The sequence below is a fragment of the Nanorana parkeri genome, unplaced genomic scaffold, assembly GCF_000935625.1.
Source record: "Nanorana parkeri isolate BGI_ZX_2015 unplaced genomic scaffold, ASM93562v1 scaffold23, whole genome shotgun sequence".
Taxonomy (NCBI): domain Eukaryota; kingdom Metazoa; phylum Chordata; class Amphibia; order Anura; family Dicroglossidae; genus Nanorana; species Nanorana parkeri.
Genome location: NW_017306291.1, coordinates 3,177,404 through 3,193,550, shown reverse-complemented (window position 1 = coordinate 3,193,550; position 16,147 = coordinate 3,177,404). Strand labels below are relative to the sequence as shown.

Sequence of the window (16,147 nt, the reverse complement as noted above, 5' to 3'; positions counted from 1 at the left end):
ATTACATTCATCCTTTGCCACCAGACCACTACCAACTATGCTACTACTGCACAACAGTCCTTGCTTGATTCTCCTTAAGACCACGGGTACTTTTTTAAAAATTCTCACTCAGTCCCTTGTACCACTTGCCCAAAGCCTAAAGCATTGGGGAAAATCAAGTACCGGTAGAACAGTTTGCCCTAAAGTGACACTAAACTCATGAGTTAAATCTTAAAAACTCATTCAAATACCTTAACTAATAACAAAACTATTTCTTATTTGTGTATCACTCGGCTGTGGATCCTCAAATCATCTGTGAATTGGTGCTGACACTGTCCTTCCTTCTGGAGGGTGGCTACTTGCGTTCTCCATGGTCCCTGTGTGTGTTGTAAAGTAGTCACCATTGCAAGCTTGCTCCTGTGATGGACTACAAATTCACATTTAGTTTACTAATTTCTATTGAGATTATAGTTCATGACGGGAGTGAGCTTGGATCTACAGCCGAGTGATACACAAATAAGGTACATTGTTGTTAATAGTTAAGGTACTGGAATGTATTTTTAAGATTTAACCCCTGAGTTTAGTGTCACTTTAAGGGGCTACTATAGGTGAAGCCACACTCATTATCCACAATCTCTGACCTCTGGCACTGGGGGGAGTATTAAAGCCTGATAAATAACAGCAAATGCAGATACCACTGGTAAACTTCAATATATAACTTTTTTTCTTGGGTTCAGATAGAGGTGGGTAGTTTTTTTAAAGAACAGCTCTGTGTAAAAATTTACCATCACTGCAGTGGAGGAGTAGACAGGCTGGAAGAAGCGCTGTCACAGGTTTCGAGGTTTAGGTGAGTATAACTTTTTTTTTATTTTTGACCCTCGGGGAAAACAAGCTCCTAACTCTTACCCTGCTGGGGTAGCCCCACTGCAAGATTTAATAAGATTTTTACCTGGAGTTCTGTTTTAACTAGTGGTTACATTTTGCGTTATGAAACATTTTTATAGGTCAGAGCAAAGTATATTTTAGTGCTAATAAATACAAATTTTTAGTATCAAAACATAATGTCAGAATGCTAGAGAGTAGAAAAGTACACAGAAAATGAAAATGCAAGACTTATTTCAGTAAACTTACCGTGACATTGTCAAGTTCACATGAGGGATGACTTTCTATGTCAAAGTCTGTAAAGTTGAGTAAGACTCTGTGTCCAGCCTCAACTTTAATCAGCCAGGAACATTCTGTGTGGTCCTCATAGGGTCTCGGGTAGTTCGGAGAATGGATCTCCCCATTAGGGCCTTGGACTACTCCACCACAGCCTGCAAATAATTAAGATAGTTTCTCTGCTAAACCCAAAAAAGCTCCATAAGGCACAACATACTGATTCTAGATGCATTTGGCAGAGATCACAATATTGATTACAACCATTTATGTTTATGTTTTACTATTTCTCAGATATTTAATTAAAAAGAATACAATAATCAAAGCCGCATTGGACCCCATTTCCCTGAGCTACAACAAAATAAGCGCTGATTTGAGCTAATGACATTGAGCTACATTGCGCTACAGTGCACACTTTGTCGCTCTACGTAGCACTTCTTTTGGCAGTTTATCACAGGGACTTTGTAGCTGCTGAAGTCTATGGGGGGCAAAATCACGTAAAATCCACCAAAAAATAGCTCATGTTTAGGTGACAAGCTTGAGCTACAAGCTACAGGCGACATTGAGCTGCAAGATGTGAACATCTCTATTGAAATGCATTGGAAGAGCTACATTGAGCTTCATATTTTAGTGACTTTTGAGTGGAAAACGCGCTACAAAATGTTCAGTGTGAATGGGGTCTTAAAGGGAAGCCCCAGTTTGGTGGAAAAACAATCCCCTCCAGGTAAATGGTATACATTGCAATGACTTAAGCAAACATTCTATTAGATTCTCGAATTCCCTGTTCTAATGCAGTCTTTCAGCTACCCCTTCTCAAAATGACTGCTAAGTAGGAGGTCTGTCCTCATAATATCCACCTGAGCAGTCTCTATATTGTAATTTAAAAAAAGGAACAGGCCTGTAATTCTTTTAGTCTGAGGACTATGAAACTCCTATTGTAGGCAAATTCTGAAATTGTACCTCAAGCCTTGTGCAGACTGCTTGGAATAGCAATGAGCTATACAAGAAATTAGTTTTCTGGGAGCATTTGCTTAGAGAATGTCGACCAGAGGACAAAGTTGTAAGAATAAGGTCATTTTTAATAACACGAAACTACAAAATGATTTGTGCTGCTTTTCTATATGCTAAAGCAATGTTCTTGTGTGGCATATTCCTTAAAAGTGTATCTAAAGCCAGAACCTTTGTCTTTTCTTACTGCATCTCCATCTGATAGGATGCAGTCACTGTTTAACTGATAATTCTCCAACCACTTGGCTAAATTTTGGTTGATTACGGCTGAAATTAAAGTCATGTATGGCCAGTTTAACTGCCATGTGTAATACAGACTCAGATTCCCTGATAAACGAAACTCATTGTCATTTCTAATAGAAGTCTGGTCCTTTTGTGCTGACTGATAACTGATAACTTTACATACCTCCAGGAACTTCATGCCATGTTGCGTTAAAACCTTTGCCGTTTCTACTAGTGTCAGTCTTAAACCGGACAGTGACCATATTCCCTGTGCTAGACACTTGCAGGGGATTTTCTGGAGTTCGAGGTGCACAGAGTTGAGCTAGCCTTGGGGAGGACAAGTCATGGCCTCCATATACCTGAAAGTGAGCAACACCATGTTAATTGGACAGCGTTTGTTTAATGCAACAAATATAAATATATAAAATGCATTCTGAACTGCAACTGGTTCCTGCTTTGGAAGTTAAAGTATATGTAAATCCAAACTTTTTATTGTTAAGTTTTCGATTAGGGAAAGGTTAGACTTTGTGCCAAATAGTATTGCAGGCTGTTGCTGCTAGGGGGATTCACCCCTCTCTATTTGTCCTGGTCCTCATGACCACTGTTACTGCAAGTAAGAGGAAATCCTATAATTTAGAGGTGTCATGAGAGCAAAAGGTGAGGGGAAATCATCCAGTGGGGACACATTTTATAGTGACAACTGTCTAAAGCTGGCCATATACCTATAGATTATCTGCAGATTTTCTATGGTCAGATGGAAAAAGTGCAACAGATTCCTCCATCTACGCTAAACTGTGTGGATGGAGGAACCTCCCCCTGGTAGGGTATGTAAGTAGGGTATACACAGTTAGAAATTTTGTACAAACAAAATCAATTTCGGAACGTCCGTTCAACTTTCTAAAAGCTGATGGGGTCAAATAAATGATCAATTTTGACCGCAGTGATGAAAAGAGTCGAATGTGCATGTTGGAAAATGTTCCTCGATCAAACGAAATTATACCAGCGAATGTGGTTTTCGTAAAATGTCTGCGGACATTATTAAATGTGTCAAAGAGATTTTATTTCTACGAGAAAATCTACCAGTGCCTGACCTACTTTAAAAAAAAAAACTTTAATAACAGGTGCCAAAAGATGGCGAGGGGTTCACATCATTACAATATGTAGGAATATAGTATTTCATGCTAATAGCAGTGGTTTTAATATTACTATAGAATCTAAGTGGTTGTTTTAAAGGGAAACTATGCTAGTGTTAGTCAGTCATCTTTTTTTAAGTGTATTAATTTTATGTCATTTATTTTAATATATAAAAATCTTATTTTAGAAATTAAACTTAATATATAACTCGAATGTGGTTTTCGTAAAATGTCTGCGGACATTATTAAATGTGTCAAAGAGATTTTATTTCTACGAGAAAATCTACCAGTGCCTGACCTACTTTAAAAAAAAAAACTTTAATAACAGGTGCCAAAAGATGGCGAGGGGTTCACATCATTACAATATGTAGGAATATAGTATTTCATGCTAATAGCAGTGGTTTTAATATTACTATAGAATCTAAGTGGTTGTTTTAAAGGGAAACTATGCTAGTGTTAGTCAGTCATCTTTTTTTAAGTGTATTAATTTTATGTCATTTATTTTAATATATAAAATTCTTATTTTAGAAATTAAACTTAATATATAACAACGGATTACTTGTGCACTAGGGGTAACCAGAAGTTATTGCAGGCTAGTTTTAAGAGGAACTATCACTAAAATTCACAATTCTTTAGAAATCTCAAATTGGGCTTTTAGTGCCTGATCTAAAAAATACAATTAAATAGTTACATAGTATTTGAGGTTGAATAAAGACATATGTCCATCAAGTCCAACCTATTCTGTGTGTGTGTGTATAGGTCCTTGAGGCATCTCATTCTTAAGAGTACCTGTACCCCTGTATATTACCGTCTCTCAGGAAATCGTCCAAAAGCTTCTTGAACGATTCCACACTATTAGCTGAAATCACTGCTTGTGGCAACGAGTTCCAGACACTAACCGCTCGAACTGAGAAGAACCCCCTTCGCCCTTGTGTTTGAATTTTTTTTCTACCAGTTTTAGGTGGTGGCCTCTAGTCTTTGTTACGGAATTCATCTTAAAAAGTTTGTTGCTAATGTCGCTATGACTATGGAACATTTTGTACATGAAAATCATGTCCCCCCTTAATCTCCTTACTTCCAGCATGAAAATATTTAAATTTAGTAGCCTGTTCTCATAGCTCTTGTCCTCCATCCCTTTGATGAGTTTGGTTGCCCTCCGCTGGACTCCCTCCAGCTCTAGGACATCCCTTCTGTGCACCGGTGCACAGAAACTCCAGGTGAGTATTCAGTTTGTATGATGTGATTCATATTCACTTTCCATAACAGGATGTCCAGACTAATACCTTACTATCATGGGATTTCCACCCCTTAATAGAAAGGAAAGAAAAATATTTAATTTAGCACCATGGTTTTTTTTGATGATATAATTGTGTGTGACGATGTGATAAACTACATCTATTGTTACAATGCTTTGTTTTCCTCAAAACAAGGACATCATGTAGAATATACGACATCCATTTTTAGAATGACTCTCTTTTTCCACAAAGGTATCTCTTTTGGTGGCTGTCACTCTGGCTGTTGATGAATGGTACATCATTTTAATAGTTGTGTGCTGAATTTAACAATGTTTCACTTTTATGCTCTGTAATTCATGCATTTAAAAAAAAATAAGAAATAAATTCACACCTAAAAATGTTAACACATTCTGTCTTCAGCTCTCCCCTATGTCTGCAGAAGCTGGTCTTGAAGGTCTCTTCTTACTGTCTGCAGTCATGTCTGTACCTGTGCACAATGCCCTCCATCTCAATCTCTGGTGCCACTCCTTTCTCACCGTCACCCCTCAGCAATAAGAAGCCTTCATCAGGTCCCCTTTCTTCCTTGTCTACAATAATTTTTTGCTCTACACACACACACACATGCTACAGTTATCTTTTACTCTGACTCCAACTATAATAAGCTGCTACTCTACTTCTTTCCACCCCAGCCACATTTGTTTTCTATTCTGCCCACAATCATGCTCAGAGCCACTTTACCTATTCAACCAAAAGTCCAAGTCTAAGTTCAGTTGCCATTCGGCCTCCTCTTTCTTTCCCCATAGTCCACGATCGGCTCCCTCCCTGCTTCTTCTGTCAATAATCTGTAATCATGTTGCTTTCTGCTTCCCAGTTTCTTGGCCAGTTCCGTCTCTGCTTCCTAAAGCCCCCAGTTCCATGCTCAGCTACCCTTTTCCCTCCTACTATTTTGTGATTAGCCTTCTACAGCCCCCAGTTCTGGGATCAGTTCTTTGTCTCTGCCTCCTATAGCGCCCAGTCTCGTAATCTTAAAGCCCCACACTCCATAAACTGCTCCCTATCTGCTTCTTACAGCCTCCATTTCAATGGCCAGCTGCCTCTCTGCTTCCTACAGCCTCCAGTTCAATGGCCAGCTCCCTTTTTGCAACTTACAAGCCCCAGTTTTGGGATCAGCTACCTCTTGGCCTCCTACAGCCCCCAGTTCCAGGACCAGCTCTCTCTCTGCCTCCTATAGCAATCAGTTCCATAATCAAGTCCCTTTCTGCCTCTTACAGCCCCCAATTCCAGAATCATGTCCCACTTTTGCTTCTACAGCTCCCATAGCTATGACCATGCAAGGAAAAGAATTCATGCTTGCCTGTCCCGCCACCCAGGACACCACTCTGTGGTTTCATCTGTAGGCCCCTACATCACTACAGAAAGGATACACAGAGCATAATGGAATGTGGGCATCTGAAACTCCTGGAAGTGTCGGATGCTAAAGATTCATCAGCAGGTAATCTTTTCAAGGCAGTGAAGTTCCACAAACCGGGTGGTTGGATAATTATTAATTCTTTTTCTGCAGGGAGTGCTTCTTTTTAGTTTTGTTTTTTGTTATTTAATGACCTCAGAGTAGATTCAACAAACAATAATAACAATGCAATTAGATTTTACTTTTCCAACCCATCCCTGTCCCTCTCAGACAACTTTTTCCTGGGAACAAGAGAAAATAAAATAAAAACAAATAATCCCCCCCTCCCACCCCCTTCCTCCATTCTCCTATCTCCTGTTTGTCAAAATGTGTGCCTTTGTTCACTGATATAGAAGTGAATGTGGAGTTAACCGAGCACTCACTGAGGGGTAGTCTCATTATCATACAACGTTGTACTATGAATTTAGAAATGTAGCCGGGTAAATAAATGTATGTATTTATTTTATATCGTAGTGACTAGATTTTCTTTGCGTGGACAGTTCCGACTTAGGTCAATCTATGCATTGGTATTAACATATTGAAAGTGTCAATGCATCCTACTTTGTAAGTAACAATAGCCTCTGGAATGGAAAAGGAGAGGTTCCCAAAATTGATAATGTTTATTACTGCTCTCTAAAAACATATAATTTAATTTATAAAACATAAACATATAATCTTTACATACAGTCGAAACATATGTATAAAGGAGCCTATTCTTTATTACATTTTAGACATATTCTTGTATTATGGATTTTAGGTATGTTGGCTGTACTTATATAGGTCCATTGTAGAAACTTCCCCTGTACCATTTTATCCCTGGTTGATATTACAGGAATGCTCAGTCATACCTCCCAACTTTTTGAGATGAGAAAGAGGGACACCTTCCAGCACAATGTATTTAGGTAATGGACAACCCCAAAAATTGCTCAAAGGCCAAAAACCATTCAGCCTAAAGTAACCTGTTTACCTGAATGGCCTACATTTGCCAGCCAGATCCTAAGATTGGAAGATGACAATAGTGTGAATCAGTAGATTTACATGTTTCAGCTCCCAGGCTCTCTGTTTTCATCGGGGCCGAGGCTCAAATCTGTTTTTAGCATTTTCTTCTGCCTTGTTAGCTCCATTTAGTGTTGGATTCAGTCAGCATTCCAATGTCCTGAGCAATGGAAGGGCTGATTTGTATGGCATGATGCAGAATTATGTGAGCTCAATGCGGGCCCTGCACGTTTTTGTTGTGGGACAATAATGGTAGGATGAGGGGTTGATCCCTGCCACTGTTTGCTGGGTCTTATGTATGCAGAGTTACAAGGCTTTAACAGCAGAGAGGAAGGATCCTGACTTTCCAGCAAAACAGCAATACTACATCATGCGAATAAATAAAAATGTAAATATACTGGAAATAACGCAGGGCCTCATGCAGATAAAGGTGTCTAGTAAATCTAGACTCTTTCAAAGGCAAGTAGACTATTCACTTTGCAAGGAATTTTTACTTTGCAGTGTAACTTTCCCTTAACTTGTTGAATAAGGTGACATTTTACTTTGCAAAGAATATCCAATCATCTGCAAGGACATTTAAAAAAAAAAAGTATTTTTGCTTGCACATAATTGGGAGATGGAAGTCAGCAGAGCTTCACCCCTTTTTTAAAATCTGGAGAAACACTAATTAGTACGCCCACTTTTAACCACACCCACAAAATCACGCCCCCATTTGTAGCCACCCCCATAAAATCAACCCCCCATTTGTAGCAACACCCACAAAATCACACCCTTATTTTTAACATGCCCTGAAACAATTGGTCACAGACTTCTGGAACAAGAGACAGACATTCAAAGAATAAAGACAACATTTCTTGGGCACCATGAACAGAGAAAATTATGCAGCATGGTTAGCATGCTATGGTGAACAGCAGGTGTGGCCAAAGCTGTGGTAGAATTTGAGGGGCTGAAAGGAGTAAAGGTAAAAAATAAAACAAGTGTAGGGGTCAATAGTACGTAATGCAACGATATCAGTGGTTAGAAGTAAGTAAGGCACATATTGCAGATTTCAATAGTAATTAATAGGGCTGTTACTGATTAAACTTTTCGTGTTCGATTAATCAAAAAAAATTTAATCGATTAATTTCGATTAATTATAACGCACATACAGATCCAACTACATTGGCCTATACACATACAGCACAGCAATGAAGTAATAAAATGAACTAGGATCACACTAATCCAGCACGTTATTAATCTCACGTGCCCCACTCAATATGGCCGTCGCTTGAGTGGGGCAACTCAGAATAATAACGTGCTGGATTAGTGTGGTCCTAGTTCATTTTATTACTTCATTGCTGTGCTGTACTGTATGTGTATAGGCCAATGCCTTGGAGTTTGGTCCACACTTGTGGGCACACTGACCAGCTGGGAAGATTGTAGAAGAAAGGTTCGATGTCAATTGGCAGGCTGCACAGTGATGTTCCCTTTACATGTAAGTATAACCTATTTAAAAATTGATAGGGCAGAACATGTTTCTTGGGCAAAGTCACCGGCCCAAGTGGCTCCGTCGGCTAACGAAGGGAGGAGGAGTCCGGTGGCGTCACGGACATCGATGCCACCGGACTCCTCCCCCCTTCCCTTCGTTAGCCGACGGAGCCACTTGGGGACATCAACGTCACTGTACTCCTCCCCCTGCCCTTCGTTAGCCGACGGAGCCATTTGGTGAAGAGGGGAGGAGTCCGGTGACGTTGATGTCCGTGACGTCACCGGATCTCTGACGGGACTCCCGGAAGAGGGCGGAGAGGTGAGTATTTTCATTAGCGCTGAAAAAAATTTTAATCGATCAAAATTTTTTACGATTAATCGAGAAATTAATCGTTAATTTCCGCAGACCTAGTAATTAATGCTAAAAAAAGTAGTGTATTTAGTATTTATTTGTTTAGTACAAAGCGTAGAGCTTGCCACCCATGAAACATTTGCTACCCTTGGCTGCCAACTTTGAGACTGTGGCAGCTTTACACACTATTGACAATAAATGTTCCTTTTTTTTAACTGCAAGATTAGAAATGTGAAGATGATGGTCTTCACTTTTTCACCTAAACAAAGAATACTGAAAAGCTATAAATTGATTGTTTTTTGAGAGCCAGGTAGGAGGACTGTAACTAAAAACAACCACATGTGTGCTCACACTAATCTGAAGAAGTGGCAGGATGTAATTATTCAGATGACTCTTTCCCAGCACACACTGATCTCCATGTTCTTAGTCAACTTACATCATAGTACAAGCACTAAGATCTTGAACAGTGTCACCCAGTCCCGGCAAAAAAGCGGTAAAATCCCAGACGGGGAAGTCTGGTAGTCTGACCTGCACTGCGCAGGTGCTGCAGCCACCCCAAGATGGTGTTGCTGGACTCTAACCAATTGCTCATGATCAGCAATAGTGATGCAGCAGATCAACTTTCCTTGTCTGGTTTTTTTATGTTACAAGCCAGAAAAGGAAAGCTAACCCCACCGCCCAATGATTACCGCACATGCTCAGGTGGCTAGAGAGTCCAGCAGTGTCAAATTGGGCACCTGTGCCTGTGCTGCCTGTGCAGTGCAAATTGGACCATTGGACTTTCTCACCTCGGAATTTGCTGGGGACACTTGTTTGCTGGGACCCCTCAAAACAGGGGTTGTCCTTGGCAAACAGGAACAAATGGAAATCATGGAGGACACCCCTCCAAATTACTGAGTTCAGGTGTTTCTAGTGAAGAGTAATGCTACTACTACAGCTTCCAAAAACATTTTAGACAATTGTGCACTTCCAACTTTGTGGTAACAGTTTGGAGATGGCCCTCCAGCATGACTGTGCCACAAAGCCAGCGCAACAAAGACATGGTTTGATGGATTTGGTGTAAAGGAACTCGAGTGGCTTGCACAGAACCCTGGCCTCAATCTCAATACTACTGCACAACTTTTGTAACACTGATTGTAAGCCAGATATTCTCACCCAACATCAGATCCTGATCCTACAGACACAATAAAAAAGTCTCCCCAGAAGAGCGGAGGCTATTATAACCACATAACAGACGTGGGATGTCCAACAACCTCATACAGGTACAATGGTCAGGTGTCCACAGGGCCGCCATCAGGGAGGTACGGCCGACACTCATGTAAGGGGCCCAGGCAGCCTGAGGGGCCCGTACGTGACCATTACATGAGTATTGGCCGACGGTGACAGGCGAGGAGGAGGTTGGGCCCTAGCAGCGCTGGGCCCCAGCATTTCCGATCCAGCGGCATCGGAGCAGGCTGGGGCCCCATCGGCGCCGCTGCTGTTCTGTTCTCGGACCGGCCGGAAGTGACATCACGTCACTTCCAGCCAGTCCGGCAGCAGAGGAGGCCAGGGGAGCAGGTAAGAGGAGCTGGGGGAGAGAGGAAGAGAGAGATGCAGCCCTGGCAAGCCCACCTGAGACCTCTGCAGAGCCCACCATAGAGAGTATCGGATGTGCAGCATCTATGGTGGGCTCTGCAGGGTGACTCTCAGGCATGTGTGGGGTCTCAAGTGGGTCCTCTGTCACTAAGCCCTGCGTCCAATTCATATACTGTTCTGCATTGCTGTATAAATGTATTGCTGGGATTTGTAGTCCTCTTACAGCCGTTGCCATTCTGCATGAGAGTGTAAGCTCCTCTGTACAGAGACAGATGTGACTGGCTCAGTGTTCTCTGTACAGCACTGTGGTATACTGATGTCAGAGCTATATAAATGTAAAATAATAACATTGTGACTGGCTCAGTGTGGCGTCGGTGCAGGGGGCCGCGGCTTAAAGCTGTGTAAGGGGCCCCAACATTTTCGGATGGCTGTCCTGGGTGTCCACAAATGTTTGGCTATACAGTATAGTGTATCAAGAACACTCTGTAACTCTAAGTCTATAATGACTAGTTATTGACTTCCCAAAATTTGGCTGTTATCTCCAAAATGTCCTCAAGTTTTATGATTCCTTAAAGGAGAATTATGGGGAGAGTGAAATACACTCTTCACCATAATAAGAGCCGACGTGTGACACTGCAGCTGTCACATGTCGGCTCTATTGATCAGAAACTACCGCCGATCGCTCATTTCCCGATCATCTCCCTGCAGAGAGCAGTGACTGTCATTCACTGCTCCCCGTACAGATTACCCCCTCTCCTCTCACTACCTCCAGTGCTGATTGGAGGAACAGATGGGGAGGGGGCAGGCACAGCTGTCTCTGTCTCTAGAGAGGTAGAGCCAGCTGTCAATCAGCCAGCGGGGTGAATCTGGACAACATTGTTGGGATCTGCCCAGCTGCAGTGCGGCTCTGCACTCTCAGCACATAGCAGGCAACAACCCACCATATGCTGAGTTTTGGGTCACAGGAGGACATAGTATATGCCCTCCTGTGATCCTTAAGATCCTTAAGATGACTATGGCCAAAAAAGGTTGGGCCATAGTTCTCTTTTAAGCTTTGTGTTGTGGCTCTCTTTAGTCTATACAGCTATACAGACCACCGGGGGGGATGGATTACAAGTAAACAAATTGCAAACCTTTTATCACGTAATATGAGTGATATCGCTGTATATGTTTTAAGTCCAACTCCAGTCTCTTTCAGTTTGTTTTTGGTAAGTCCCTACTGTGGAGGTTCCCCCTCACTTCCTCTCAGGACAAGAATTAATGGGAAAGCTGTTCAATGGGGAAACAGACAAAAACACTTTTAACAGAGTGTGCAAAGTTTAGAACCTCTGGCAATTGGGTGGATTTGCTAAAACAGTAGTGAATGTTCACATTGCAAAGTGAATTTTCAAAGAGAATGAGATGAAGCTGTGCTGATTTTAATCGTCCAATAATCTGCAAGCAAAAGTCTTTAACATTTTCCTTGCACATGATTGGGTATTGTTTGTAAAGTGAACTTTCACTTAGCTTTGTCTCATTCAGTAAACTAAGTGAAAATTTACTTTGCAAAGTGAACACACGCTACTCCTTTAGTAAATTAACCACAACTTTTTATTGGTGTTTGTCCCTTCCTGTCTTGGTGACAACCATACCCTCTATTTTTATTTTCTAGTGTCACAGATGCAGGAAGTAAGAGAAAATCTTTTTAAAGGAGCCACAGATATATAAACCTTTCCCACTGAATCCAAAACTGAAAAAGAAACAAATTAGCTAGGGTCCTATTCAAAGTGTGTGGCCTTATGCACCAACACTCACCTCCAGCACATCATAGCCACATGTACTCTGGTACTCAATACTAAACTCCAGTATAGTGATCTGGATGCTGCTTCCGGGAGAGGTGCGGATATACCAGATACACTCTATGTTATTTGGGTACTTCATGGGATATCCAGGGCTGCTGAAGGAGCCAGTGGGACCCGACAACTCCCCGCCACATCCTGTTGTAATAGAACAGTAACTAGTTAGGCATGCATATTATAGTAGATGTCAAGCATGACTTGCACACTAATGTGTGCCAATAAGGCAATGTCATAAAAATAAAATACTGGCCAAGACTTCTAGCACATACAAAATAATGAATTCAGAAGCATGAGGGCCTGAAGCAGACATTCCAGGGGGGCTCTGGGGCAGCTCTAGGCCAGATCAACAATAGACACACTAGGGGGCGTCCCTGAAATCCAGTGGCTGCTTAGGGGGGATCAGTGCTACACACAATACCGCAGTGCCATATACTGTAGTATGGTTTTTATTTTACTTACTTTACTTATGCTTTAAAGGTAACAAATGCAATACTATAGAGTTAAATCATGCATTTATTTATATACTGATAGGTTTTCCATATCTGCAGGCTATATTGGCGGGAACATTCATGGACGGTCGGAGAAGCTGCTTCACACATCCATCTATAAAACAGATCTGCATTGTCCACGATGAGTCAGCCTGGATTCCTGCAGTGCCCACTGCAATACGCAGATGGGTGTATAGGAAATCTGGGGCCCCGCGTCTCTGGTTATGACTCAGCTAACCTCACTGGAACAGAATTGTGGAAAACTGGGCAGTGATATTAGCTTCTGCCATTTCCTTCATAAATCCTCAACTCACTCATTAAATATCACTGTGTTCCCACATTCCCATTTCTGTGATCCCACTATCACTGTACGTGAGCTGTGGCCGTGTCTACACCACCTCATCTATATACCTCCCCAATATGCCTCTTCTGGAAGGACGGTGCCCAGGACACTGACTCACTCCTAGGCCCTGTAAAGGGATAATGCCTCTACCATATTGCCTGAATTGTCACCAGCAAACTCAGAATAGAACCTCAAGCAAACCTGTACTAAAAACACTGCTATTGCTGATCTCCTTCTGAAAATGCTAGCGGCCTGGCATTGGTCACTCAAAAAGTACTGATGGCACTAGATGACACTTTGCAAAGGAATGGTCAGCAATGGCAGCCTATATGTTCATCTCAACCGGTGTTCCAAAAGTGATATTTCAGTTATACAGAGAGTCGTGTATAGATTTGGTTTACTTCTCTTTTAACCAAACCGAGAAGTGGTTTCACTTTGCTATCTGTATAGTCTGGTGGAAGTGTATGAATGACTAAAGTGGCTGGAGAAAATTTAAAATCCTTTTATGGTTCACATATGTGTATTTAGTGGTTTGCCCAACGTTCGGCTATAAACTGCCAGATGGCCCAAAGATCACCAGACTGACATGATCATAATAGTTACTTACTGACCTTTAACCTCAAAGCAGCCCCTAACCCTAAATCAACATAACCCCTAAACTTAACCCTTAACCTGACCCCTACAGGCCAACCCTCAGGCGATATGTATTATGGCAATAAATACCTTACTAGTGGAAAATATGACATTAAAGCTTGTAGTGTGCCAAAGTATTTTTTTTGTCTGATCAAAGTAAGATATACAGGTTAAAGGATCAGTGCACCCCAAAAAAAAATCAATAAAACACATTTTCTATGCAAAGAGGAAGAGATTATTTGAGTGTCCAAGACATAAAAGTACCCAGTGGATGACTCAAGAGGCCACACCTATAACTAAGAGGGTTATTCACAAAGCTGCCGTAGGCAGCCAAGTGAACACACGAACCGAAGTGAAGTGAGCCGAATGTGTTCAGCTTTTCACTTCAGGCTTGTAGGGCTGATTTCAGCCATACAACGGCTGAAATCAGCCGTACATCAGGTTTTATATGGATGAATTTTAGCATATTTATATGTGTAGACATTATGAATTGAGTATATTAACCAGTTGACATCCGCGGTGTTAAACCCCCTTCCCATCCAGGCCATTTTTCAGTATTCAGTTCGGCTATTCTGTTCGGTACCTCCGTGGTACTGAGCAGAATATTAAAACAGTGGAAAAAGTAGGCCAATGAATAACAACTTGGCGGAGCCGGCTGTGATCTCACGGCTGGCTCCGTCCAGTTGCAATGACAGATCTGTTCCACCAAGTTGTCATTGTGTAATGACAATTCAGCGTCCCCAGGTAACCTGGGGATGTTGATCTGTCATTGCAACTGGCCAGAGCCAGCCGTAAGATGAAGGCTGGCTCAGCCGCGCTGTCATTTGCAAGGCTTTCTTGGCCGGCTGATCGTCCCGCTTCGGGTTTCACTCCGGCTCAGTCGAGCCGAAGCATATAGTGAATAGCCCGTACAGCAGCCCTTTGGTTCTACTGAACCGAAGGGCCCCGGCGGCCAAAGCTAGCCAAAGGATCAGCCAGAGCTACAGCTGATCCTTCGGCTAGCTTTGTGAATAACCCTCTAAATATCACTTTTGTGTTGACTATGTGCTAAAATCACAATGCTTTTATCGCATTGAAAGTGGAGTTTCACTTGAAAGAATCAGTCCACCAAAAAAAAAAAAAAAAGAATCACACATTTCCTAACCAGATAGGAAGAGGTCACAGTGTTGGAGCTGTGGCCACCGATAGCCTGTCATTGTTTTGTATAGGCTGAGCGGCCAGAATTCACAATAGAGCCCTAATTGAAAGTCTGAATGAGGCCTTCATTTTAGGAAATGCAGGCCCTCCCATGAGATATTTGCCCTGTGCCCACCTATTAATTTAAACGGCCCTGGATGGATGGGTCATAGACGGTATAAAATCGGCCTTAAAAATCTAGATTTTCTGTGGCAAATTAATGATCCACTACTTGGGCGTAATTTGTAATGACTCAAGACAAAATACCTCTTACAAAAACACCTCCAGTTGGATCAAACTAGATTGTTTGCCTTGTAAATTGCCTAAATGATAGAAAGTTATTAAAACATAACCATGATCCCCCACCCACTCCCTTGTCTCGCTATGAATACTTATTTCTGGAAACTGGGAAATTCAGTGTAAAAAAAAAACTAGAAACTTTCAGAGAATGAAGGAGATCCCCGGGGATATGACACAGAGCCGTCTGGCCCAGAAGTTGTTGCCGGGCAACCAGTCAATAAAGAAATTGTTTCCAGAAGTCTCCAGCGCTGCAATTTTACTAAGTAATGTCAGCAATTACCACAGATTGAGTACAACGATGAGTCACGCTGGGGCTCTCATTTCATGTGGCTCCATTTACAATAAGTATAGTTTTTAAGCGTACGCACAAATGGGCACTTCCAAGCTCAGTGGTGGGCGCAGTTTGGCAGCTCATAGTAGAAATTTGATTGCTGGGCGTTTACAATACATCTATCGGAGTGCAGAGACAGGCCGGAAATTAATGGCATGTGCTTTCCCTCAGATCATGCTTGTTAAAACAGCAACTGTTGCCGTTATCTGTTCAGTGGGTACACAGTGCAGTGTAGATAAAGGAAATCCATGAGCTGACACAATGACATTGGTGTATGAAATGTGTTTCCTCTTCTTTGAGTACAAAAAAAATTGTTATAGCAAAATTCTAAAAGACTCAAAAAACTGAAAGGAAGGTCAGAGGTCACCTTTTTTCTGACCTTCCTTTCAAAATAGCTGACTCTGATTTCACCGGACACTGTGAGCCTCTCGCAGAGTGCATTAGAGTTGCAGCAAGTCAGATAGAGCCC

The 16,147-nt window shown here is 41.8% G+C and overlaps 1 protein-coding gene across 1 annotated transcript in view; it reads right to left on the bottom strand.

Annotated features, from left to right (window-relative positions):
• CUBN (cubilin) overlaps positions 1-16,147 on the bottom strand; it is a 152,952-nt gene that overhangs the window by 68,440 nt on the left and 68,365 nt on the right. Inside the window, exons 29-31 of the mRNA XM_018564195.1 lie at positions 12,364-12,545; positions 2,549-2,723; positions 1,111-1,292 (exon numbers count right to left, since the gene is read on the bottom strand). Of these exons, the coding sequence (XP_018419697.1) occupies positions 1,111-1,292; positions 2,549-2,723; positions 12,364-12,545 (539 nt within the window). The remainder of the gene's footprint in view (positions 1-1,110; positions 1,293-2,548; positions 2,724-12,363; positions 12,546-16,147) is intronic.